The 20,850-nt window shown below is 59.2% G+C and overlaps 1 protein-coding gene across 1 annotated transcript in view; it reads right to left on the bottom strand.

Annotated features, from left to right (window-relative positions):
• The window catches only part of msi2b (musashi RNA-binding protein 2b), a 621,264-nt gene that overhangs the window by 186,197 nt on the left and 414,217 nt on the right, over nucleotides 1-20,850 (bottom strand). The window contains exon 11 of the mRNA XM_070856987.1: nucleotides 20,455-20,565. Within this exon, the coding sequence (XP_070713088.1) occupies nucleotides 20,455-20,565 (111 nt within the window). The remainder of the gene's footprint in view (nucleotides 1-20,454; nucleotides 20,566-20,850) is intronic.

The following is a 20,850-nucleotide window of genomic DNA, read 5'->3' on the forward strand; positions in this document are numbered from 1 at the left end:
AGACAGCGCGCGAGAGAGACAGCGCGCGAGAGAGACAGCGCGCGAGAGAGACAGCGCGCGAGAGAGACAGCGCGCGAGAGAGACAGCGCGAGAGAGAGACAGCGCGAGAGAGAGACAGCGCGAGAGAGAGACAGCGCGAGAGAGAGAGACAGAGCGCGAGAGAGAGAGACAAGAGCGCGAGAGAGAGAGACAAGAGCGCGAGAGAGACAAGAGCGCGAGAGAGAGAGACAAGAGCGCGAGAGAGACAGAGCGCGAGAGAGAGAGACAAGAGCGCGAGAGAGACAGGGCGCGAGAGAGAGAGACAAGAGCGCGAGAGAGAGAGACAAGAGCGCGAGAGAGACAAGAGCGCGAGAGAGAGAGACAAGAGCGCGAGAGAGAGAGACAAGAGCGCGAGAGAGAGAGACAAGAGCGCGAGAGAGAGAGACAGCGCGCGAGAGAGAGACAAGAGCGCGAGAGAGAGACAAGAGCGCGAGAGAGAGACAAGAGCGCGAGAGAGAGACAGCGCGCGAGAGAGAGAGACAAGAGCGCGAGAGAGACAAGAGCGCGAGAGAGAGAGACAAGAGCGCGAGAGAGACAAGAGCGCGAGAGAGAGAGACAGCGCGCGAGAGAGAGAGAGACAAGAGCGCGAGAGAGAGAGACAAGAGCGCGAGAGAGAGAGACAAGAGCGCGAGAGAGAGAGACAAGAGCGCGAGAGAGAGAGACAAGAGCGCGAGAGAGAGAGACAGCGCGCGAGAGAGAGAGACAAGAGCGCGAGAGAGAGAGACAAGAGCGCGAGAGAGAGAGACAAGAGCGCGAGAGAGAGAGACAGCGCGCGAGAGAGAGAGACAAGAGCGCGAGAGAGAGAGACAAGAGCGCGAGAGAGAGAGACAAGAGCGCGAGAGAGACAGCGCGCGAGAGAGAGAGACAGCGCGCGCGAGAGAGACAACGCGCGAGAGAGAGACAGCGTGAGAGAGAGAGAGACAGAGCGCGAGAGAGACAGAGCGCGAGAGAGAGAGACAAGAGCGCGAGAGAGAGAGACAGAGCGCGAGAGAGAGAGAAAAGAGCGCGAGAGATTCTGATTGTTACCAGGAAACAACGATCTAAGTCATTATTTAGACAATCCAATTTTCCTCCTGCTTTATATTTCACTGCCCAAATCCCTTTGCCAAGGTCTTGTTTTCTGTGATTTAACAAGTCGTTTAGACAACTTGGGTCAATAAAAGAAATTGGTTGCCAGCCTGATGCAGTCAGACTGATGCTGTGTCTGAAAAATGATTTTAGTGCTCTGAGGTAAAGCTGTCTGAGTGTTTAAGGGAGGGCCCTGAGCACACATCACAACTAAAGCTGTTAACAGGCGTGTAGAAATCTTATTGCACAGATGTTTAACAAGCTTATATCAAACTCATCGCACTGCGACTTCGAGGGAGGGTTATTTAAAACTCGTTAACCCCATTAAAATAGCGACAGAGGAATTTGACACAAGTACCTTGAGCCCTGCTGCAAGAATATCAGCGAGTCATTTTGGCCTGACTGTTTTTATTAAAAATTAAAATGGAAAATGTTGATAAGTCTGCGCTAGAGTGAAAAACACAGAACAAAGGCAAAGAAGAGACAGAAAGAGTGAGATGAGCGAATGGAGAGAGAGCCAGACCAACAGAGAAATGGGGATGAGCAAATATAATCGAGAGAGAAATGAGTGAAGTGCTATTTTTAGCAGGCTGGTTAATGCGTCTCCATCAAATTCCTGTGATTAAAACAGATAGCTGAATGAGTTGTAAAGTAGTGAAGAGAGATGGGAATAGGTTAACCAGGACGCTAAAATTAGCACACAGAGGGACATAACTCCAAGAGAGAAAGAGCGAGAAATAGAGTAACAAAAGGAAAATGCGAGTGAAAGAGGTAACGATAAAAGCAGAAAACTGATGGGTGAAAAAACTGATGGGTGAAAAAGGCACGGAGAGAGAAAAAACACAGGTGAAAAAGGGACAGTGTGCTGGTGAACAATCAGGAAAGAGAGAAAAATAGGAGGTGTAAACAGGGGAAGAGACAGAGCACGGGAGAAAAAGATGTGAGAGAGATGAGGAGAGGGACGGGCGAGGGAGCGAGAGAGAGAGGCGGGCGAGGGAGAGAGAGAGGGGGCGAGGGAGCGAAAGAGAGGGGAGAGGGAGCGAGGGAGAGGGTCGAGGGAGCAAGAGACGGGCGAGGGAGCGAGGGAGAGGGGCGAGGGAGCGAGAGAGAGAGGGGCGAGGGAGCGAGAGAGAGGGGCGAGGGAGCGAGGGTTGAGGGAGCGAGAGAGAGAGGGTCGAGAGAGCGAGAGAGGGTCGAGGGAGCGAGAGACGGGCGAGGGAGCGAGAGAGAGACGGGCGAGGGAGCGAGAGAGAGACGGGCGAGGGAGCGAGAGAGAGAGGGTCGAGAGAGCGAGAGAGGGTCGAGGGAGCGAGAGACGGGCGAGGGAGCGAGAGAGAGACGGGCGAGGGAGCGAGAGACGGCGAGGGAGCGAGAGACGGCGAGGGAGCGAGAGACGGCGAGGGAGCGAGAGACGGCGAGGGAGCGAGAGACGGGTGAGGGAGCAAGAGACGGCGAGGGAGCGAGAGAGAGAGAGACGGCGAGGGAGCGAGAGACGGCGAGGGAGCGAGAGACGGCGAGGGAGCGAGAGACGGCGAGGGAGCGAGAGACGGGCGAGGGAGCGAGAGACGGCGAGGGAGCGAGAGACGGCGAGGGAGCGAGAGACGGCGAGGGAGCGAGAGACGGGCGAGGGAGCGAGAGACGGGCGAGGGAGCGAGAGAGAGAGAGACGGCGAGGGAGCGAGAGACGGCGAGGGAGCGAGAGAGAGAGAGACGGCGAGGGAGCGAGAGAGAGAGAGACGGCGAGGGAGCGAGAGACGGCGAGGGAGCGAGAGACGGCGAGGGAGCGAGAGACGGCGAGGGAGCGAGAGACGGCGAGGGAGCGAGAGACGGCGAGGGAGCGAGAGACGGGCGAGGGAGCGAGAGACGGCGAGGGAGCGAGAGACGGCGAGGGAGCGAGAGACGGCGAGGGAGCGAGAGACGGCGAGGGAGCGAGAGAGAGAGAGACGGCGAGGGAGCGAAGAGAGAGAGAGACGGCGAGGGAGCGAGAGAGAGACGGGCGAGGGCGCAAGAGAGAGAGAGACGGGCGAGGGCGCGAGAGAGAGAGAGACGGCGAGGGAGCGAGAGAGAGAGAGAGACGGGCGAGGGAGCGAGAGAGAGACGGGCGAGGGAGCGAGAGAGGGGCGAGGGAGCGAGAGACGGGCGAGGGAGCGAGAGAGAGACAGGCGATGGAGCGAGAGAGACGGGCGAGGGAGCGAGAGAGAGACGGGCGAGGGAGCGAGAGAGTGAGAGACGGGCGAGGGAGCGAGAGAGAGACGGGCGAGGGAGCGAGAGACGGGCGAGGGAGCGAGAGAGAGATGGGCGAGGGAGCGAGAGACGGGCGAGGGAGCGAGAGAGAGATGGGCGAGGGAGCGAGAGAGAGAGAGAGACGGTCGAGGGAGCGAGAGAGAGAGAGACGGGCGAGGGAGCGAGAGAGAGAGAGACGGGCGAGGGAGCGAGAGAGAGAGAGACGGTCGAGGGAGCGAGAGAGAGAGAGACGGGCGAGGGAGCGAGAGAGAGAGAGAGACGGGCGAGGGAGCGAGAGAGACGGGCGAGGGAGCGAGAGAGACGGGCGAGGGAGCGAGAGAGAGAGAGAGAGACGGTCGAGGGAGCGAGAGAGAGAGAGACGGGCGAGGGAGCGAGAGAGAGAGAGACGGGCGAGGGAGCGAGAGAGGAGACGGGCGAGGGAGCGAGAGAGAGACGGGCGAGGGAGCGAGAGAGTGAGAGACGGGCGAGGGAGCGAGAGAGAGAGAGACGGCGAGAGAGAGAGAGACGGCGAGGGAGCGAGAGACGGCGAGGGAGCGAGAGACGGCGAGGGAGCGAGAGACGGCGAGGGAGCGAGAGAGAGAGAGACGGCGAGAGAGAGAGAGACGGCGAGGGAGCGAGAGACGGCGAGGGAGCGAGAGAGAGAGAGACGGCGAGGGAGCGAGAGAGAGAGAGACGGCGAGGGAGCGAGAGACGGCGAGGGAGCGAGAGAGAGAGAGACGGCGAGGGAGCGAGAGACGGCGAGGGAGCGAGAGACGGCGAGGGAGCGAGAGAGAGAGAGACGGCGAGAGAGAGAGAGACGGCGAGGGAGCGAGAGACGGCGAGGGAGCGAGAGAGAGAGAGACGGCGAGGGAGCGAGAGAGAGAGAGACGGCGAGGGAGCGAGAGACGGCGAGGGAGCGAGAGAGAGAGAGACGGCGAGGGAGCGAGAGACGGCGAGGGAGCGAGAGAGAGAGAGACGGCGAGGGAGCGAGAGACGGCGAGGGAGCGAGAGACGGCGAGGGAGCGAGAGAGAGAGAGACGGCGAGAGAGAGAGAGACGGCGAGGGAGCGAGAGACGGCGAGGGAGCGAGAGAGAGAGAGACGGCGAGGGAGCGAGAGAGAGAGAGACGGCGAGGGAGCGAGAGACGGCGAGGGAGCGAGAGAGAGAGAGACGGCGAGGGAGCGAGAGACGGCGAGGGAGCGAGAGACGGCGAGGGAGCGAGAGAGAGAGAGACGGCGAGGGAGCGAGAGAGAGAGAGACGGCGAGGGAGCGAGAGAGAGACGGGCGAGGGCGCAAGAGAGAGAGAGACGGGCGAGGGCGCGAGAGAGAGAGAGACGGCGAGGGAGCGAGAGAGAGAGAGAGACGGGCGAGGGAGCGAGAGAGAGACGGGCGAGGGAGCGAGAGAGGGGCGAGGGAGCGAGAGACGAGCGAGGGAGCGAGAGAGAGACAGGCGATGGAGCGAGAGACGGGCGAGGGAGCGAGAGAGAGACGGGCGAGGGAGCGAGAGAGTGAGAGACGGGCGAGGGAGCGAGAGAGAGACGGGCGAGGGAGCGAGAGACGGGCGAGGGAGCGAGAGAGAGATGGGCGAGGGAGCGAGAGAGTGAGAGACGGGCGAGGGAGCGAGAGAGAGAGAGACGGGCGAGGGAGCGAGAGAGACGGGCGAGGGAGCGAGAGAGAGAGAGACGGGCGAGGGAGCGAGAGAGAGAGAGAGACGGTCGAGGGAGCGAGAGAGAGAGAGACGGGCGAGGGAGCGAGAGAGAGAGAGACGGGCGAGGAGCGAGAGAGAGAGAGACGGGCGAGGGAGCGAGAGAGAGAGAGACGGGCGAGGGAGCGAGAGAGAGACGGGCGAGGGAGCGAGAGAGTGAGAGACGGGCGAGGGCGCGAGAGAGACGGGCGAGGGAGCGAGAGAGACGGGCGAGGGAGCGAGAGACGGCGAGGGAGCGAGAGAGAGAGAGACGGCGAGAGAGAGAGAGACGGCGAGGGAGCGAGAGACGGCGAGGGAGCGAGAGAGAGAGAGACGGCGAGGGAGCGAGAGAGAGAGAGACGGCGAGGGAGCGAGAGAGAGAGAGACGGCGAGGGAGCGAGAGAGAGAGAGACGGCGAGGGAGCGAGAGAGAGAAGGACGGCGAGGGAGCGAGAGAGAGACGGGCGAGGGAGCAAGAGAGAGAGAGACGGGCGAGGGCGCGAGAGAGAGACGGGCGAGGGCGCGAGAGAGAGACGGGCGAGGGCGCGAGAGAGAGACGGGCGAGGGCGCGAGAGAGAGACGGGCGAGGGCGCGAGAGAGAGACGGGCGAGGGCGCGAGAGAGAGACGGGCGAGGGCGCGAGAGAGAGACGGGCGAGGGCGCGAGAGAGAGACGGGCGAGGGCGCGAGAGAGAGACGGGCGAGGGCGCGAGAGAGAGACGGGCGAGGGCGCGAGAGAGAGACGGGCGAGGGAGCGAGAGAGAGAGACGGGCGAGGGAGCGAGAGAGAGAGACGGGCGAGGGAGCGAGAGAGAGAGAGACGGGCGAGGGCGCGAGAGAGAGACGGGCGAGGGCGCGAGAGAGAGACGGGCGAGGGAGCGAGAGAGAGAGAGACGGGCGAGGGAGCGAGAGAGAGAGAGACGGGCGAGGGCGCGAGAGAGAGAGAGAGAGACGGGCGAGGGAGCGAGAGAGAGAGAGACGGGCGAGGGCGCGAGAGAGAGACGGGCGAGGGAGCGAGAGAGAGAGAGAGAGACGGGCGAGGGAGCGAGAGAGAGAGAGAGACGGGCGAGGGAGCGAGAGAGAGACGGGCGAGGGAGCGAGAGAGAGACGGGCGAGGGAGCGAGAGAGGGGCGAGGGAGCGAGAGACGGGCGAGGGAGCGAGAGAGAGACAGGCGATGGAGTGAGAGACGGGCGAGGGAGCGAGAGAGAGACGGGCGAGGGAGAGAGACGGGCGAGGGAGCGAGAGAGTGAGAGACGGGCGAGGGAGCGAGAGAGAGACGGGCGAGGGAGCGAGAGACGGGCGAGGGAGCGAGAGAGAGATGGCCGAGGGAGCGAGAGAGTGAGAGACGGGCGAGGGAGCGAGAGAGAGAGAGACGGGCGAGGGAGCGAGAGAGAGACGGGCGAGTGAGCGAGAGAGAGAGACGGGCGAGGGAGCGAGAGAGAGAGAGAGACGGGCGAGGGAGCGAGAGAGAGAGAGACGGGCGAGGGAGCGAGAGAGAGACGGGCGAGGGAGCGAGAGAGTGAGAGACGGGCGAGGGAGCGAGAGAGAGAATGGGCGAGGGAGCGAGAGAGTGAGAGACGGGCGAGGGAGCGAGAGAGAGAGACGGGCGAGGGAGCGAGAGAGACGGGCGAGGGAGCGAGAGAGAGAGAGAGACGGGCGAGAGAGCGAGAGAGAGAGAGACGGGCGAGGGAGCGAGAGAGAGAGAGACGGGCGAGGGAGCGAGAGAGAGAGAGACGGCGAGGGAGCGAGAGACGGCGAGGGAGCGAGAGAGAGAGAGACGGGCGAGGGAGCGAGAGAGAGACGGGCGAGGGAGCGAGAGAGTGAGAGACGGGCGAGGGAGCGAGAGAGAGAATGGGCGAGGGAGCGAGAGAGTGAGAGACGGTCGAGGGAGCGAGAGAGAGAGAGACGGGCGAGGGAGCGAGAGAGACGGGCGAGGGAGCGAGAGAGAGAGAGACGGGCGAGGGAGCGAGAGAGAGAGAGAGACGGTCGAGGGAGCGAGAGAGAGAGAGACGGGCGAGGGAGCGAGAGAGAGAGAGACGGGCGAGGGAGCGAGAGAGAGAGAGACGGGCGAGGGAGCGAGAGAGAGAGAGACGGGCGAGGGAGCGAGAGAGTGAGAGACGGGCGAGGGAGCGAGAGAGAGACGGGCGAGGGAGCGAGAGACGGCGAGGGAGCGAGAGAGAGAGAGACGGCGAGGGAGCGAGAGACGGCGAGGGAGCGAGAGAGAGAGAGACGGCGAGGGAGCGAGAGAGAGAGAGACGGCGAGGGAGCGAGAGACGGCGAGGGAGCGAGAGAGAGAGAGACGGCGAGGGAGCGAGAGACGGCGAGGGAGCGAGAGACGGCGAGGGAGCGAGAGAGAGAGAGACGGCGAGGGAGCGAGAGAGAGAGAGACGGCGAGGGAGCGAGAGAGAGACGGGCGAGGGCGCAAGAGAGAGAGAGACGGGCGAGGGCGCGAGAGAGAGAGAGACGGCGAGGGAGCGAGAGAGAGAGAGAGACGGGCGAGGGAGCGAGAGAGAGAGAGAGACGGGCGAGGGAGCGAGAGAGGGGCGAGGGAGCGAGAGACGGGCGAGGGAGCGAGAGAGAGACAGGCGATGGAGCGAGAGACGGGCGAGGGAGCGAGAGAGAGACGGGCGAGGGAGCGAGAGAGTGAGAGACGGGCGAGGGAGCGAGAGAGAGACGGGCGAGGGAGCGAGAGACGGGCGAGGGAGCGAGAGAGAGATGGGCGAGGGAGCGAGAGAGTGAGAGACGGGCGAGGGAGCGAGAGAGAGAGAGACGGGCGAGGGAGCGAGAGAGACGGGCGAGGGAGCGAGAGAGAGAGAGACGGGCGAGGGAGCGAGAGAGAGAGAGAGACGGTCGAGGGAGCGAGAGAGAGAGAGACGGGCGAGGGAGCGAGAGAGAGAGAGATGGGCGAGGGAGCGAGAGAGAGAGAGACGGGCGAGGGAGCGAGAGAGAGACGGGCGAGGGAGCGAGAGAGTGAGAGACGGGCGAGGGAGCGAGAGAGAGACGGGCGAGGGAGCGAGAGACGGCGAGGGAGCGAGAGAGAGAGAGACGGCGAGAGAGAGAGAGACGGCGAGGGAGCGAGAGACGGCGAGGGAGCGAGAGAGAGAGAGACGGCGAGGGAGCGAGAGAGAGAGAGACGGCGAGGGAGCGAGAGAGAGAGAGACGGCGAGGGAGCGAGAGAGAGAGAGACGGCGAGGGAGCGAGAGAGAGAAGGACGGCGAGGGAGCGAGAGAGAGACGGGCGAGGGAGCAAGAGGAGAGAGACGGGCGAGGGAGCAAGAGAGAGAGAGACGGGCGAGGGAGCAAGAGAGAGAGAGACGGGCGAGGGCGCGAGAGAGAGACGGGCGAGGGCGCGAGAGAGAGACGGGCGAGGGCGCGAGAGAGAGACGGGCGAGGGCGCGAGAGAGAGACGGGCGAGGGCGCGAGAGAGAGACGGGCGAGGGAGCGAGAGAGAGAGACGGGCGAGGGAGCGAGAGAGAGAGAGACGGGCGAGGGCGCGAGAGAGAGACGGGCGAGGGCGCGAGAGAGAGAGAGAGAGACGGGCGAGGGCGCGAGAGAGAGACGGGCGAGGGAGCGAGAGAGAGAGAGACGGGCGAGGGAGCGAGAGAGAGAGAGACGGGCGAGGGCGCGAGAGAGAGAGAGAGAGACGGGCGAGGGAGCGAGAGAGAGAGAGACGGGCGAGGGCGCGAGAGAGAGACGGGCGAGGGAGCGAGAGAGAGAGAGAGAGACGGGCGAGGGAGCGAGAGAGAGAGAGAGACGGGCGAGGGAGCGAGAGAGAGACGGGCGAGGGAGCGAGAGAGGGGCGAGGGAGCGAGAGACGGGCGAGGGAGCGAGAGAGAGACAGGCGATGGAGTGAGAGACGGGCGAGGGAGCGAGAGAGAGACGGGCGAGGGAGCGAGAGAGTGAGAGACGGGCGAGGGAGCGAGAGAGAGACGGGCGAGGGAGCGAGAGACGGGCGAGGGAGCGAGAGAGAGATGGCCGAGGGAGCGAGAGAGTGAGAGACGGGCGAGGGAGCGAGAGAGAGAGAGACGGGCGAGGGAGCGAGAGAGAGACGGGCGAGGGAGCGAGAGAGTGAGAGACGGGCGAGGGAGCGAGAGAGAGAATGGGCGAGGGAGCGAGAGAGTGAGAGACGGGCGAGGGAGCGAGAGAGACGGGCGAGGGAGCGAGAGAGAGACGGGCGAGGGAGCGAGAGAGAGACGGGCGAGGGAGCGAGAGAGAGACGGGCGAGGGAGCGAGAGAGTGAGAGACGGGCGAGGGAGCGAGAGAGAGAGAGATACGGGCGAGGGAGCGAGAGAGAGAGACGGGCGAGGGAGCGAGAGAGAGACGGGCGAGGGAGCGAGAGAGAGAGACGGGCGAGGGAGCGAGAGAGAGATGGGCGAGGGAGCGAGAGAGAGACGGGCGAGGGAGCGTTAGAGAGAGAGACGGGCGAGGGAGCGAGAGAGAGAGAGAGACGGTCGAGGGAGCGAGAGAGAGAGAGATACGGGCGAGGGAGCGAGAGAGAGAGGGTCGAGGGAGCGAGAGAGAGAGAGACGGGCGAGGGAGCGAGAGAGACGGGCGAGGGAGCGAGAGAGTGAGACGGGCGAGGGAGCGAGAGAGTGAGAGACGGGCGAGGGAGCGAGAGAGAGAGGGAGACGGGCGAGGGAGCGAGAGAGACGGGCGAGTGAGCGAGAGAGAGAGAGACGGGCGAGGGAGCGAGAGAGACGGGCGAGGGAGAGAGAGAGACGGGCGAGGGAGAGAGAGAGACGGGCGAGGGAGAGAGAGAGACGGGCGAGGGAGAGAGAGAGACGGGCGAGGGAGAGAGAGAGACGGGCGAGGGAGAGAGACAGAGAGAGACGGGCGAGGGAGCGAGACAGAGAGAGACGGGCGAGGGAGCGAGACAGAGAGAGACGGGCGAGGGAGCGAGAGAGCGAGAGAGATGGGCGAGGGAGCGAGAGAGATGGGCGAGGGAGCGAGAGAGATGGGCGAGGGAGCGAGAGAGATGGGCGAGGGAGCAAGAGAGAGATGGGCGAGGGAGCGAGAGAGATGGGCGAGGGAGGAAGAGAGATGGGCGAGGGAGCGAGAGAGAGATGGGCGAGGGAGCGAGAGAGAGAGAGATGGGCGAGGGAGCGAGAGAGAGATGGGCGAGGGAGCGAGAGAGAAATGGGCGAGGGAGCGAGAGAGAAATGGGCGAGGGAGCGAGAGAGAGCGAGATGGGCGAGGGAGCGAGAAAGACAGGCGAGGGAGCGAGAGAGAGAGAGACGGGCGAGGGAGCAAGAGAGAGAGGGTCGAGGGAGCGAGAGAGAGACGGGCGAGGGAGCGAGAGAGAGAGACGGGCGAGGGAGCGAGAGAGAGACGGGCGAGGGAGCGAGAGTGTGTGAGACGGGCGAGGGAGCGAGAGAGTGTGAGACGGGCGAGGGAGCGAGAGAGAGAGACGGGCGAGGGAGCGAGAGAGAGAGAGAGAGAGACGGGCGAGGGAGAGAGAGAGAGAGAGAGACGGGTGAGGGAGCGAGAGAGAGAGAGAGACGGGTGAGGGAGCGAGAGAGAGAGAGACGGGCGAGGGAGCGAGAGAGAGAGAGAGAGAGAGAGACGGGCGAGGGAGCGAGAGAGAGAGAGAGAGAGACGGGCGAGGGAGTGAGAGAGAGAGAGACGGGGAAAGAGAATGATGGACAATTGTGGCCAAGAGAGAGATTCAAGTAGATTGCTAAATAACACTTCAATAAGTTAAATATTATTGTCCTTCTGTTTATTAGTATTTTTAATGTGCTGAATTTATGAAGCTCTCTAAGAAGGCTGACCTGTTGGTGTCTCGCAGGGAGCGCAGAAATAACATTCACAGCCGTGGGGATTAGAGTGGGTTAATGATGAATGGGATGGTCCTTCCAGTTAGAGCTGGAATGGCTTGGTGATTGCCAGCGATGCCCAGGATGGTGGAGCAAGGTGTTGGGAGGGAGTGTCACGCACAGCAGCAGGAAATGCTCTCTCTGGCTGACCTCAACCATTGTTGCTGGTAAAGGTGATTCCAACCGAGAGGAGGCCATCTGACATTTCGCCTTTTCTGCTGGGGAGTGAGGCATCAGCGGGCACACAACAAAACAGGCCTCCGATGTCTGGCGTGCAGAAATTGCGGAAGTGACTCCCGGCGGGGCTGAGGCTCACTGAGATACATCAAGGAATAGGATTACATCGGACATACGGCACAGAAACAGGCCATTCGGCCCAACCAGTCCAGGCCGGCGTTTATGTTCCACTCGAGCCTCCTCCCGTCTTTCCTCATCTAAATCTATCAGCACAACCCTCTATTCCCTTCTCCCCCATTTGCTTGTCTCGCCTCCCCTTAAATGCGTCTAAATTCGCCTCAACCACTCCCTGTGGCAGCGAGTTCCACATTCTCACCACCCTCTGGATAAAGAAGTTTCCCCTGAATTCTCTCTTAGAATTCTTGGTGTCTATCTTATATTGATGGCCTCTCGTTTTGCTCTTCCCCACAAGTCGAAACACTCTATCAAAACCTTTGATGGTTTTCAAGACCTCGATGAGGTCACCCCTCAGCCTTCTCTTTTCAAGTGAAACGAGACCCAAGCCTGTTCATCCTTTTCTCGCAGTTCCGGTATCGTCCTTGTTGATCTTTATTGCACCCTCTCCTGTGCCCCAACAATATGGCGACCAGAGTTGCACGCAGTCTGTCGCAATGTAGGTTCACACATGAAGCAACTGGAGCGATCCCAGTGCCTGGGGCTCTGTGCCCCAACACAATGAGAGGGTGGGGGGGGGGGGGGGGGAGAGAATAGGGGTGGTGATGTGGAGTGTGGGGGGGAAGGGGGGGGGGGGAGAGAATAGGGGTGGTGAGGTGGAGTGTGGGGGGGAAGGGGGGGGGGAGAGAATAGGGGTGGTGAGGTGGAGTGTGGGGGGGAAGGGGGGGGGGGAGAGAATAGGGGTGGTGAGGTGGAGTGTGGGGGGGAAGGGGGGGGGGGGGAGAGAATAGGGGTGGTGAGGTGGAGTGTGGGGGGGAAGGGGGGGGGGGAGATTCGGAAGAGGCTACAGATGCCGACTCTCATCCTTTGCCCTAGATCCGCACATCATATTCCTTCATCCATTCTCTATACAGTTAAGACATTAACACTCCTCCCAATGCAATTTCAAGTAGTTTCAGAATCCTGGATGTCTATTACGTACGGACGTGTGAAAAGCCCACAAGCTGGGAGCCCTAATTCTAAATCCCTCACCTTTCTGTGCGAGTTGTCAAACCGGAGACACCTGCAAATGTGACAACTGAGTCCCGGCAAATTGCACCCTGTTGAAATTGCTTTCTCACTGCATCTCAGCAAACCTTGTGGAACTAATGTGAAGTTAATGAAGTAGACTTGCAGACCCTCTTCTCCGAGGCAGGGCTGCCTGACAAAGCCGGCCCGAGCGTTTCAGACAGAGTGTATTTAGGGACAGGGGGAGGCCATTCAGCCCCTCGTGCCTGTCCCTGCACTCACTTAAATCACGGTTGATCTGTATCTTAACTCCATTTACCCACCTTGCTTCTGTATTCCTTACCTAACAAGAATCTATCTGAATGGATGTACAAGATCTTATGTATTTTTTCTCTCTCTCTGTTTCCCATGGCAGCTGGTAATTATCATCATCATCATCATCGGCGGTCCCTCGAACGAGGATGACTTGCTTCCACATGGGTTCACAGAGCTCGGCCTTTCTCTAATGGCAAGGGTTAACCAGGACAACTGGAGACCTGCTCTGCTGCACGGACCTAGCATGCACATATCGCAGTGTGGGCTGGCCCGTGCTGCCCCTGGGCCCCCGGCTCTTCTGGGCCCCGTAGTCTCATTTGCCGCCCCTCCGCCCCGATCTCTCGCCGCTCCTCCGCCCCCGATCTCTCGCCGCTCCTCCGCCACGATCTCTCGCCGCTCCTCCGCCACGATCTCTCGCCGCTCCTCCGCCCCGATCTCTCGCCGCTCCTCCGCCCCCGATCTCTCGCCGCTCCTCCGCCCCCGATCTCTCGCCTCTCCTCCGCCACGATCTCTCGATGCTCCTCCGCCCCGATCTCTCGCCGCTCCTCCGCCCCGATCTCTCGATTCTCCTCCGCCACGATCTCTCGCCGCTCCTCCGCCACGATCTCTCGATGCTCCTCCGCCCCCGATCTCTCGCCGCTCCTCCGCCCCCGATCTCTCGCCGCTCCTCCGCCCCCGATCTCTCGCCGCTCCTCCGCCCCCGATCTCTCGCCGCTCCTCCGCCCCCGATCTCTCGCCGCTCCTCCGCCCCCGATCTCTCGCCGCTCCTCCGCCCCCGATCTCTCGCCGCTCCTCCGCCCCCGATCTCTCGCCGCTCCTCCGCCCCCGATCTCTCGCCGCTCCTCCGCCCCCGATCTCTCGCCGCTCCTCCGCCCCCGATCTCTCGCCGCTCCTCCGCCCCCGATCTCTCGCCGCTCCTCCGCCCCGATCTCTCGCCGCTCCTCCGCCCCGATCTCTCGCCGCTCCTCCGCCCCGATCTCTCGCCGCTCCTCCGCCCCGATCTCTCGATACTCCTCCGCCACGATCTCTCGCCGCTCCTCCGCCACGATCTCTCGCCGCTCCTCCGCCACGATCTCTCGATACTCCTCCGCCCCGATCTCTCGCCGCTCCTCCGCCCCGATCTCTCGATTCTCCTCCACCACGATCTCTCGCCGTTCCTCCGTCACGATCTCTCGCCGTTCCTCCGTCACGACTGACAACTGATCATTATTCCATCATTCACACCCTACCCAGACTCATCTTTTTCTAACTTCTGTCATTACCATCTCAATTCGGCCCACCACCTGTTGTCTCTCTAATCTCTCCTGCCTTCCACCCTATCACAGACCTTCCCTTATGTTCTTTCCTCCCGCTTTCGGTGCTTCTTCAGAATCTGTTCATTTCGAACATTCTCCAGTTCTGGCGAAGGGTCTCCACAGATGCTGCCCGACCCGCTGAGTATTTCCAGCATTTTTTGGTTTTATTTCAGATTCCAACAACCGCAATATTTTGCTTTAGTAAGAATCTGTCATAGTCAGTTTTGACATTTTCAAAGAGAGTTGCAGATTCCCACTGCCCTTTGTGTGAAGACGTGCTTCCTGACATCACCCCCTGAACAGTCGAGCTCGAATTTTAAGCTTATTCCCCCTTATTCTGGGCTCCCACCACCAGAGGAAATAGTTTCTCTCTCTCTGCGCTATCAACTCCTTTAATCATCTTTAACAGCTCAATTAGATCGCCCCTTAATCTTGTGTACTCGAGGGAATACAATCCCGGCCTGTGCAGCCGGTCTCAGCATTTAACACTTCCACCCAACGCTGCAGCTTTTATCCACCTCGTCAATTCTCTCTCCTCCGTCTCTACTCCCTTCCTGAAGAAGGACTTGCATTTATGTAGCGCCTTTCACGACCATCGGAAGTCTCAAAGCGCTTTACAGCCAATGAAGTACTTTTGGAGTGTAGTCGCTGTTGTATTGTGGGAAAGGCAGCAGCCAATTTGCGCACGGCAAGCTCCCACACACAACAATGTGATAATCGCCAGATAATCTGCTTTAGTGATGTTGTTTGAGGGATAAATATTGGCCCCAGGACACCGGGGATAACTCCCCTGCTCTTCTTCGAAATAGTGGCCATGGGATCTTTTACGTCCACCTGAGAGGGCAGACGGGGCCTGGGTTGGCACTCCTTCAGTGCAGTGCTGAAAGGCAGCACTCCCTCAGCACTGCACTGGGAGTGTCAGCCTAGAATTTTGTGCTCAAGTCCCTGGAGTGGGACTTGAACCCACAACCTTCTGACTCAGAGGCGAGGGTGTTGCCCACTGATCCACGGCCGTGGACTCCGTTGATAAACTTAACAATCCCGCGGTGGTCACCGACATCCAAGTGGCCGGAGTCCGTGGGTCAGCTTGGCGGGAGGGGGGGGGGGGGCACGGCCGAGTGTGTCCTGCCCCATGTGGATTTGAATGCTCGCAGTTACAGCAAGGGATAAGGACCCCTGCCCAGTGGGCCAGTGGTCATGGAATGCGGCCAGCACTGCGAGGGGAGGGGAGGGGGCCAAACCTGGGACTCTCCTGGTGTGTGCGGCTCAGCCGGGGAACCCACAGTTATTCCGAGGGCATGGGTGAGTTCTGAAAGGGGAGCTCGTCTGAACTGAGTGCATTAAGCTTGCATAGAGTTACATTGGATATACGGCACAGAAACAGGCCATTCGGCCCAACCAGTCCATGCCGGCGTTTATGCCCCACTCGAGCCTCCTCCCGTCTTTCCTCATCTAAATCTATCAGCATAACCCTCTATTCCCTTCGCCCTCATACGCTTGTCCAGCCTCCCCTTAAATGCATCGATACTATTCGCCTCAACCACTCCCGGTGGCAGCGAGTTCCACATTCTCACCGCACTCTGGGTAAAGAGGTTTCTCCTGAATTCCCGATTGGATTTCTCGGTGACTATCTTATATTGATGGCCTCTAGTTATTCTCTTCCCCACAAGTGGAAACATTCTCTCTGTGTCCACTCTATCAAAACCTTTCATAATTTTGAAGGCCCCCATTAGGTCACCCCTTCAGTCTTTGCTTTTCATGAGCAAAGAGACCCAGTCTGTTCATCCTTTCCAGATAGGTGTACCCTCGCAGTTGTGGTATCATCCTTTGTAAATCAGGTTTGCACCCTCTCCAGTGGCGACCAGAACTGGTCACAGTGCTCCAAAGTGTGGTCTAACTGCGACTGTTACTTAAAAGCAGACTCAGATCACGAGCGACAGAAGAGCAGTGGATATCTGGTACTCTCTCCCCCAATAGGCTGTGGGGGGTGGGGGGGTGGGGGGAGAGGGGGTCAACTGGTAAAATTCATCATCATAGGCGGTCCCTCGAACGAGGATGACTTGCTTCCACACGAGTTCACAGATGTTTCAATGAAGGACCCGATGTTCCAGTCCTGAACTCCAATTGAGGGGGTGGGAGATGCCTGTGCGTGGATTTTTTTAACGTGGGGTGACCGTTGCACATCAGCCACCACACGGGGCTTGACAGAGCCCGGCCTTTATCCAGTGGCAAGGATTAACCAGGACGACTGGAGACCTGCTCTGCTGCACGGACCCAGTGCGCTCACACATATATCAGTGTGGGCTGGGCCCGTGCTGCCCCTGGGCCCTCGTCTCTTCTGGGCCCCGTACCCTCATTCGCCGCACCTCCGCCACCATCTCTTGCTGCTCCTCCGCCACGATCTTAAGACTGTGTTCAATAGATTTTTGTTAGGCAAGTGTATCAAGGGGATCTGGAACAAAGGCGGCTAAAATGGGGCTTGAGGTACAGATCAGCCATGATCGAAGTGAATGGTGGAATGGGCCCAGTAGAGGGCGAGCCCCCCCCCACTTTAAGTTATTACACGGGTTTGCTCAATGACATTGAGGCAGAGTGGGGGGGGGGGGTCGCAGTCTAGTGGCACAGGGTGAGAGGTCAGGTGGCCAATGGCCACCTGCGCTAAGTCTCATCTCCGCTACGCAGTTCTCACTGAGTCGGCCCGGCGACGCTCCAAATCGCTAACATAACATTACATCAATTTTCCTGCTCATTTACTGCTATATTGCCCTGCTCCGCTCCACCGAGCCCTGACCTCTGCAGGGCCAAATTGGCCCACTCCAAGATCAGCAACACATTAGCGCGCGCCTGCAAGGATGCTTCATCAAGAGCCAAATCATGGTTGTGACGACCTTCCCACCACTTCCATTAGCCGCCTTTCTGATTTCCCCCTCCACCCCCCCCCCCCCACGATTTGGCATCGAGCAATTGATTTATTTTTGCTCCAGTACTTTCTGTGAACAGTCAATCTCACAGTAATTATCCTCCCTGACGCAGAGAGCACTCAGGGGAAGGGCCAAGTGATCCTCGCGCGTCTGTCTGTCCTTGGGAACCGAGAGCAAGGTGGGGGGGGGTTGGGGTGGGGAGGGGGAGGGGGAGAGGTCAAGGGTCGCACGGTCAATACAATTTGCCGAAGGGGAGGGGAGAAAGACCCCCGTGGGCACTTTGTCACATTATACAGCAGGGAACGCTTGGGCCTCACAAAGGTTTCACAATACAAGCAAGTATTTTATGCTTCAGGAAGGATTTTCATAGAATCATAGAGGTTTAGAGCCCGGAAGGAGGCCATTTCGGCCCATCGTGTCCACGCCGGGATTTGTTTTGTGGCAGCTGTTTTAATTCAAAGTGAATTCAAAATCGACTGTCCTATTTTTTTTTTTCCCAAATGATTTCATAAAAGAAGCTCGCCTCTCCCCACCCCCCACAAGTTAGCACAATGCTCTTTCACCTCTGGAATCTAGGCTCAAGTCAAGCCCATGTTAATCTGTTTTTAAGTGGTGTTGGTTGAGGGCTAAAATATTTGCCAAGACACCGGGGAGAAATTTCCCCTGCTCATCTTCGAAATAGTGGCTGTGGGATTGTTTAGGTCCACCGAGGGGGCAGACGGGGCCTCGGTTTAACGTCTCATCCGAAAGACGGCACCTCCAACAGTGCGGCACTCCCTCGGTACTGCACTGGGAGGGTCAGCCTGTTTTTTTTTGTGCTCAAGTCTCGCACTACCGTACGAATGTGTTTAAATGCTCATTGACCAACATCGCCACAGTAATTCCTCGCGATTCAACAAAATGAACGGGACCAAACTGGGAAAAGAGGGCTGCAGCGTTCTCCCACATGCACATCTCATTCTTCTGACACCCTAAAGGTTATTTACACGAGCCTGAATGTTTCTAACAATGCAACACCTCGCTCAGCTGTGGCAGAGCCAGTGAGCAAGGTCACCCCCCCCCCCCCCTCCCCCCCACCCACACCCCCAGCCAGCCCTTTGAGGTCGGCCAACAAGGCTTTGGAGACCCACCTCCATTTTGCTCCCGCTGGCCTCCATCTCTCATCTCCAGCCTGCAAGTCTGCGGACTTTGGAGAGCCTCCCCGCAGTTCCCATCTCGGTCCCATTCTTGCCAAGTCAGCCAACTCTCAAGTTCGACCTTCGACCCCCCCCCACCTCCACTGGCCAAACCTAGCCCTGCCACTGCTGCCTCAGTACCACACTGGATTGTCAGCCCAGATCAGGGGCTCCAACCCCGGCGTGGGCCCTGAACCCACGACCTTCTGTACTCAAGAGTGCTATCAACCGATCCTCGGACATCGCAGAGAGGAAGGATGTTCACATTCTGCTCTTGCCTCCATGGTGTCGCTCTCTTCCAATTCCCCTCAACAACACGGTACAGACGTCCTCGAGAATCCGGATATGTGGTAAGCTGAACTACTGGATTTGCTCACGGCAGAAAACATCAGCAGTGACTTGAAAGCTTTAGGGGCATTAGGAGTTTGGACAGGAAGGCCTAGTGGGGCACCAGGCCTGAATTGATTATCCAATCAAAACCCCATGGAGGAATTCAAAGTACGAAGCCCTCAGGTTCTGAGTACTGCTGCCAGGTTTTCCCAGTTGCTTATCCCACCCCCCCTCCCCCCCCCGCCACTCCCTTTTAAAGCTGCGAACAGGAAAGGGTTAATTGCTGCCATTAGCCAATAGAATCACTACATGCCCCGATTTTAACTCCAAGTGGATTGCCCGCTCAGGCCTGAGTTAAAATTACAGTCGGGTCTCAATTATGTCAGATGTAATGAAGGCTCCGGGAACCTGTTCTTGCTGCCTGGCTCAGGAGAGCAGGTTAAAATCGCAGAGGTTGCGTTCAAGGCGGCTTTCGGACAGGTAAGAGCCGGGGCGATTTTAAATACCTGCCCGCCAGGTGTCTGCTGAGCGAGTAGCATTAAGTGTGTGTAGGCGGGGTGGGGAAGAGACAGGAATAATATGCAATTGTTTGTTTTTTTTACAACCCAAGGTAAAATGCACCTCTTTCATTAAGTGTTCCATTGAAAATGTCAGTCAGGAACACACCAAATAAATCCCCCCCACCCCCAACTACAACAGACAGATGTGAGTGACAACTCTGGGACTCGAGGCCTTGGGAGACCCGTCTGTTCTCTGACTCTATGACACGGGCACCAGGCCAAATTAACGACCCTCACTAATTTTGACCAAGAGCTCGGCCTCTTGGCCCCAGGTCCAATCGGACTTCCAGGCGACGTTTAACACTTCCACCTTTCTCCGGATCGGAGCAGAGTCTGGAGAGTTGCTATGGCAATGACCGACGAGCAGAATATCAGAGTCTAGAAAATTTCCCCCGAGTCTCGCCATCAGCAAGAGAACCTTCGGAGAGCTTTGTCCCCCGTGGACCGATTGCGCTGAACTCTTTACCCACCAACAGCACGTAAACATCCAGCAGCCTTGGGCACAACTTGTCCCAGCTCAGATATTCATAGAACCAGAGAAATTCACAGCACGGAAGGAGGCCATTTCGGCCCATCGTGTCCATGCCGGCCGACAGCCTAAGCCCAATTTCCAGCTCTAGGTCTGTAGGTTACGGCACTTCAAGTGCACATCCAGGTGGTGAGGGTTTCTGCCTCTACCACCCCTTCAGGCAGTGAGTTCCAGACCCCCACCACCCTCTGGGTGAAGACATTTCCCCTCTAAGCTACCTACCAATTACTTTAAATCTATGTCCCCTGGATGTTGACCCCCTCTGCTAAGGGAAATAGGTCCTTCCTATCCACTCTATCTAGGCCCCTCATAATTTTATACACCTCGATTTAAGGGCACAGAGTCACAACGCCAATTGTCAAACTGAGTCTGTGCTGAATTAGCTGATTTCAATTGGGGCGGTATGGTTGGCCTGAGAACTCCTGAACTGTGGATCTGGGGGGGGGGGGGGGGGGGCGGGGTGCAGCAGTGGAGAGGGGGCAGAGAGAGAGAGAGCGAACGAGCGAGTGCCCGGGGAGAAGGGAATCGTCTGTGACCACCCAGGGATTCCAGCTGAATGGTGGATGTCTCTGGGCAGGATCAGGCTCGACTGTGATGCCTTGCACGGTTGAAGAGCCTAACAGCATTCATTTATCCAGGGTCACACGTGAAGAGGGTCATTTGGTTGAGATACCGGAAAGGCTATTGCCCATCGGACTTTACCTTGGGTGTTGGTGAACACCTTCAGAGGGTGAGGTGGCGGGTAGAAGAAATGAATCAAGAGAAATTAAGATTAATAGACTTGAGATTTTCCCTCTGTCCCCAGTAAATAAATTTCCAACCTTAAATATTAATTCCATTCATTTAACTTCGAAATTCAGCCTGGATTAATCAGCGTGTTCACTCTGGCAACATTAATTATATCGTTCAAGCTCCACGCTGATTAATTCATCCATTTTACACCTTTGGTAGAACAAAAAAATCCTACTGAATCTCCTCAGGAAACTTCCAGCGATCAAACCCCCCCCCCCACCCCCTCCATTCCCCACTCCCCGCCCCCTCCCCCAATCCCCGACCCCTCTCCCCCATTCCCCGCACCCCCACCCCTCCCCCTCACTCCCACTCCCCTCCCCCCCCCCCCCGCGCAAATTGGAGTCAAGGCCTTACCCAGCATTCCCATTCCCAGCATGAATGCGTCCATGGTGTACGGTAACCCCCGGGCACGACCTCGAGTTCCTGGGGGGAACATTACTTCTTTAGGCTGTGCTTTCTTACATTCTACCTGTTGGGGGAGGGCGGGGGGAGGGGAGGGGAGGGGAGGGAGAAAAAACAAAAGACACAATCAGACAAGTGTTAACACAAACAGCCAGAGGGCTCGACTTTCTCGTTCCCACATGGGGCTCGTTTCACACCTGCCCTTAAATATCTCCTTTCTTTATTTGTTCACGGGATGTGGCCGTCACCAGTATTTATGGCCCACCCCACAATTGCCCTCGAGAAGGCGGTGAGCCAACACGGTGTTCGGTACAACTGGGTGTCTCGCTGGGTCATTTCAGAGGGCAG

The sequence above is a fragment of the Pristiophorus japonicus genome, chromosome 16 (assembly GCF_044704955.1).
Source record: "Pristiophorus japonicus isolate sPriJap1 chromosome 16, sPriJap1.hap1, whole genome shotgun sequence".
NCBI lineage: Eukaryota > Metazoa > Chordata > Chondrichthyes > Pristiophoridae > Pristiophorus > Pristiophorus japonicus.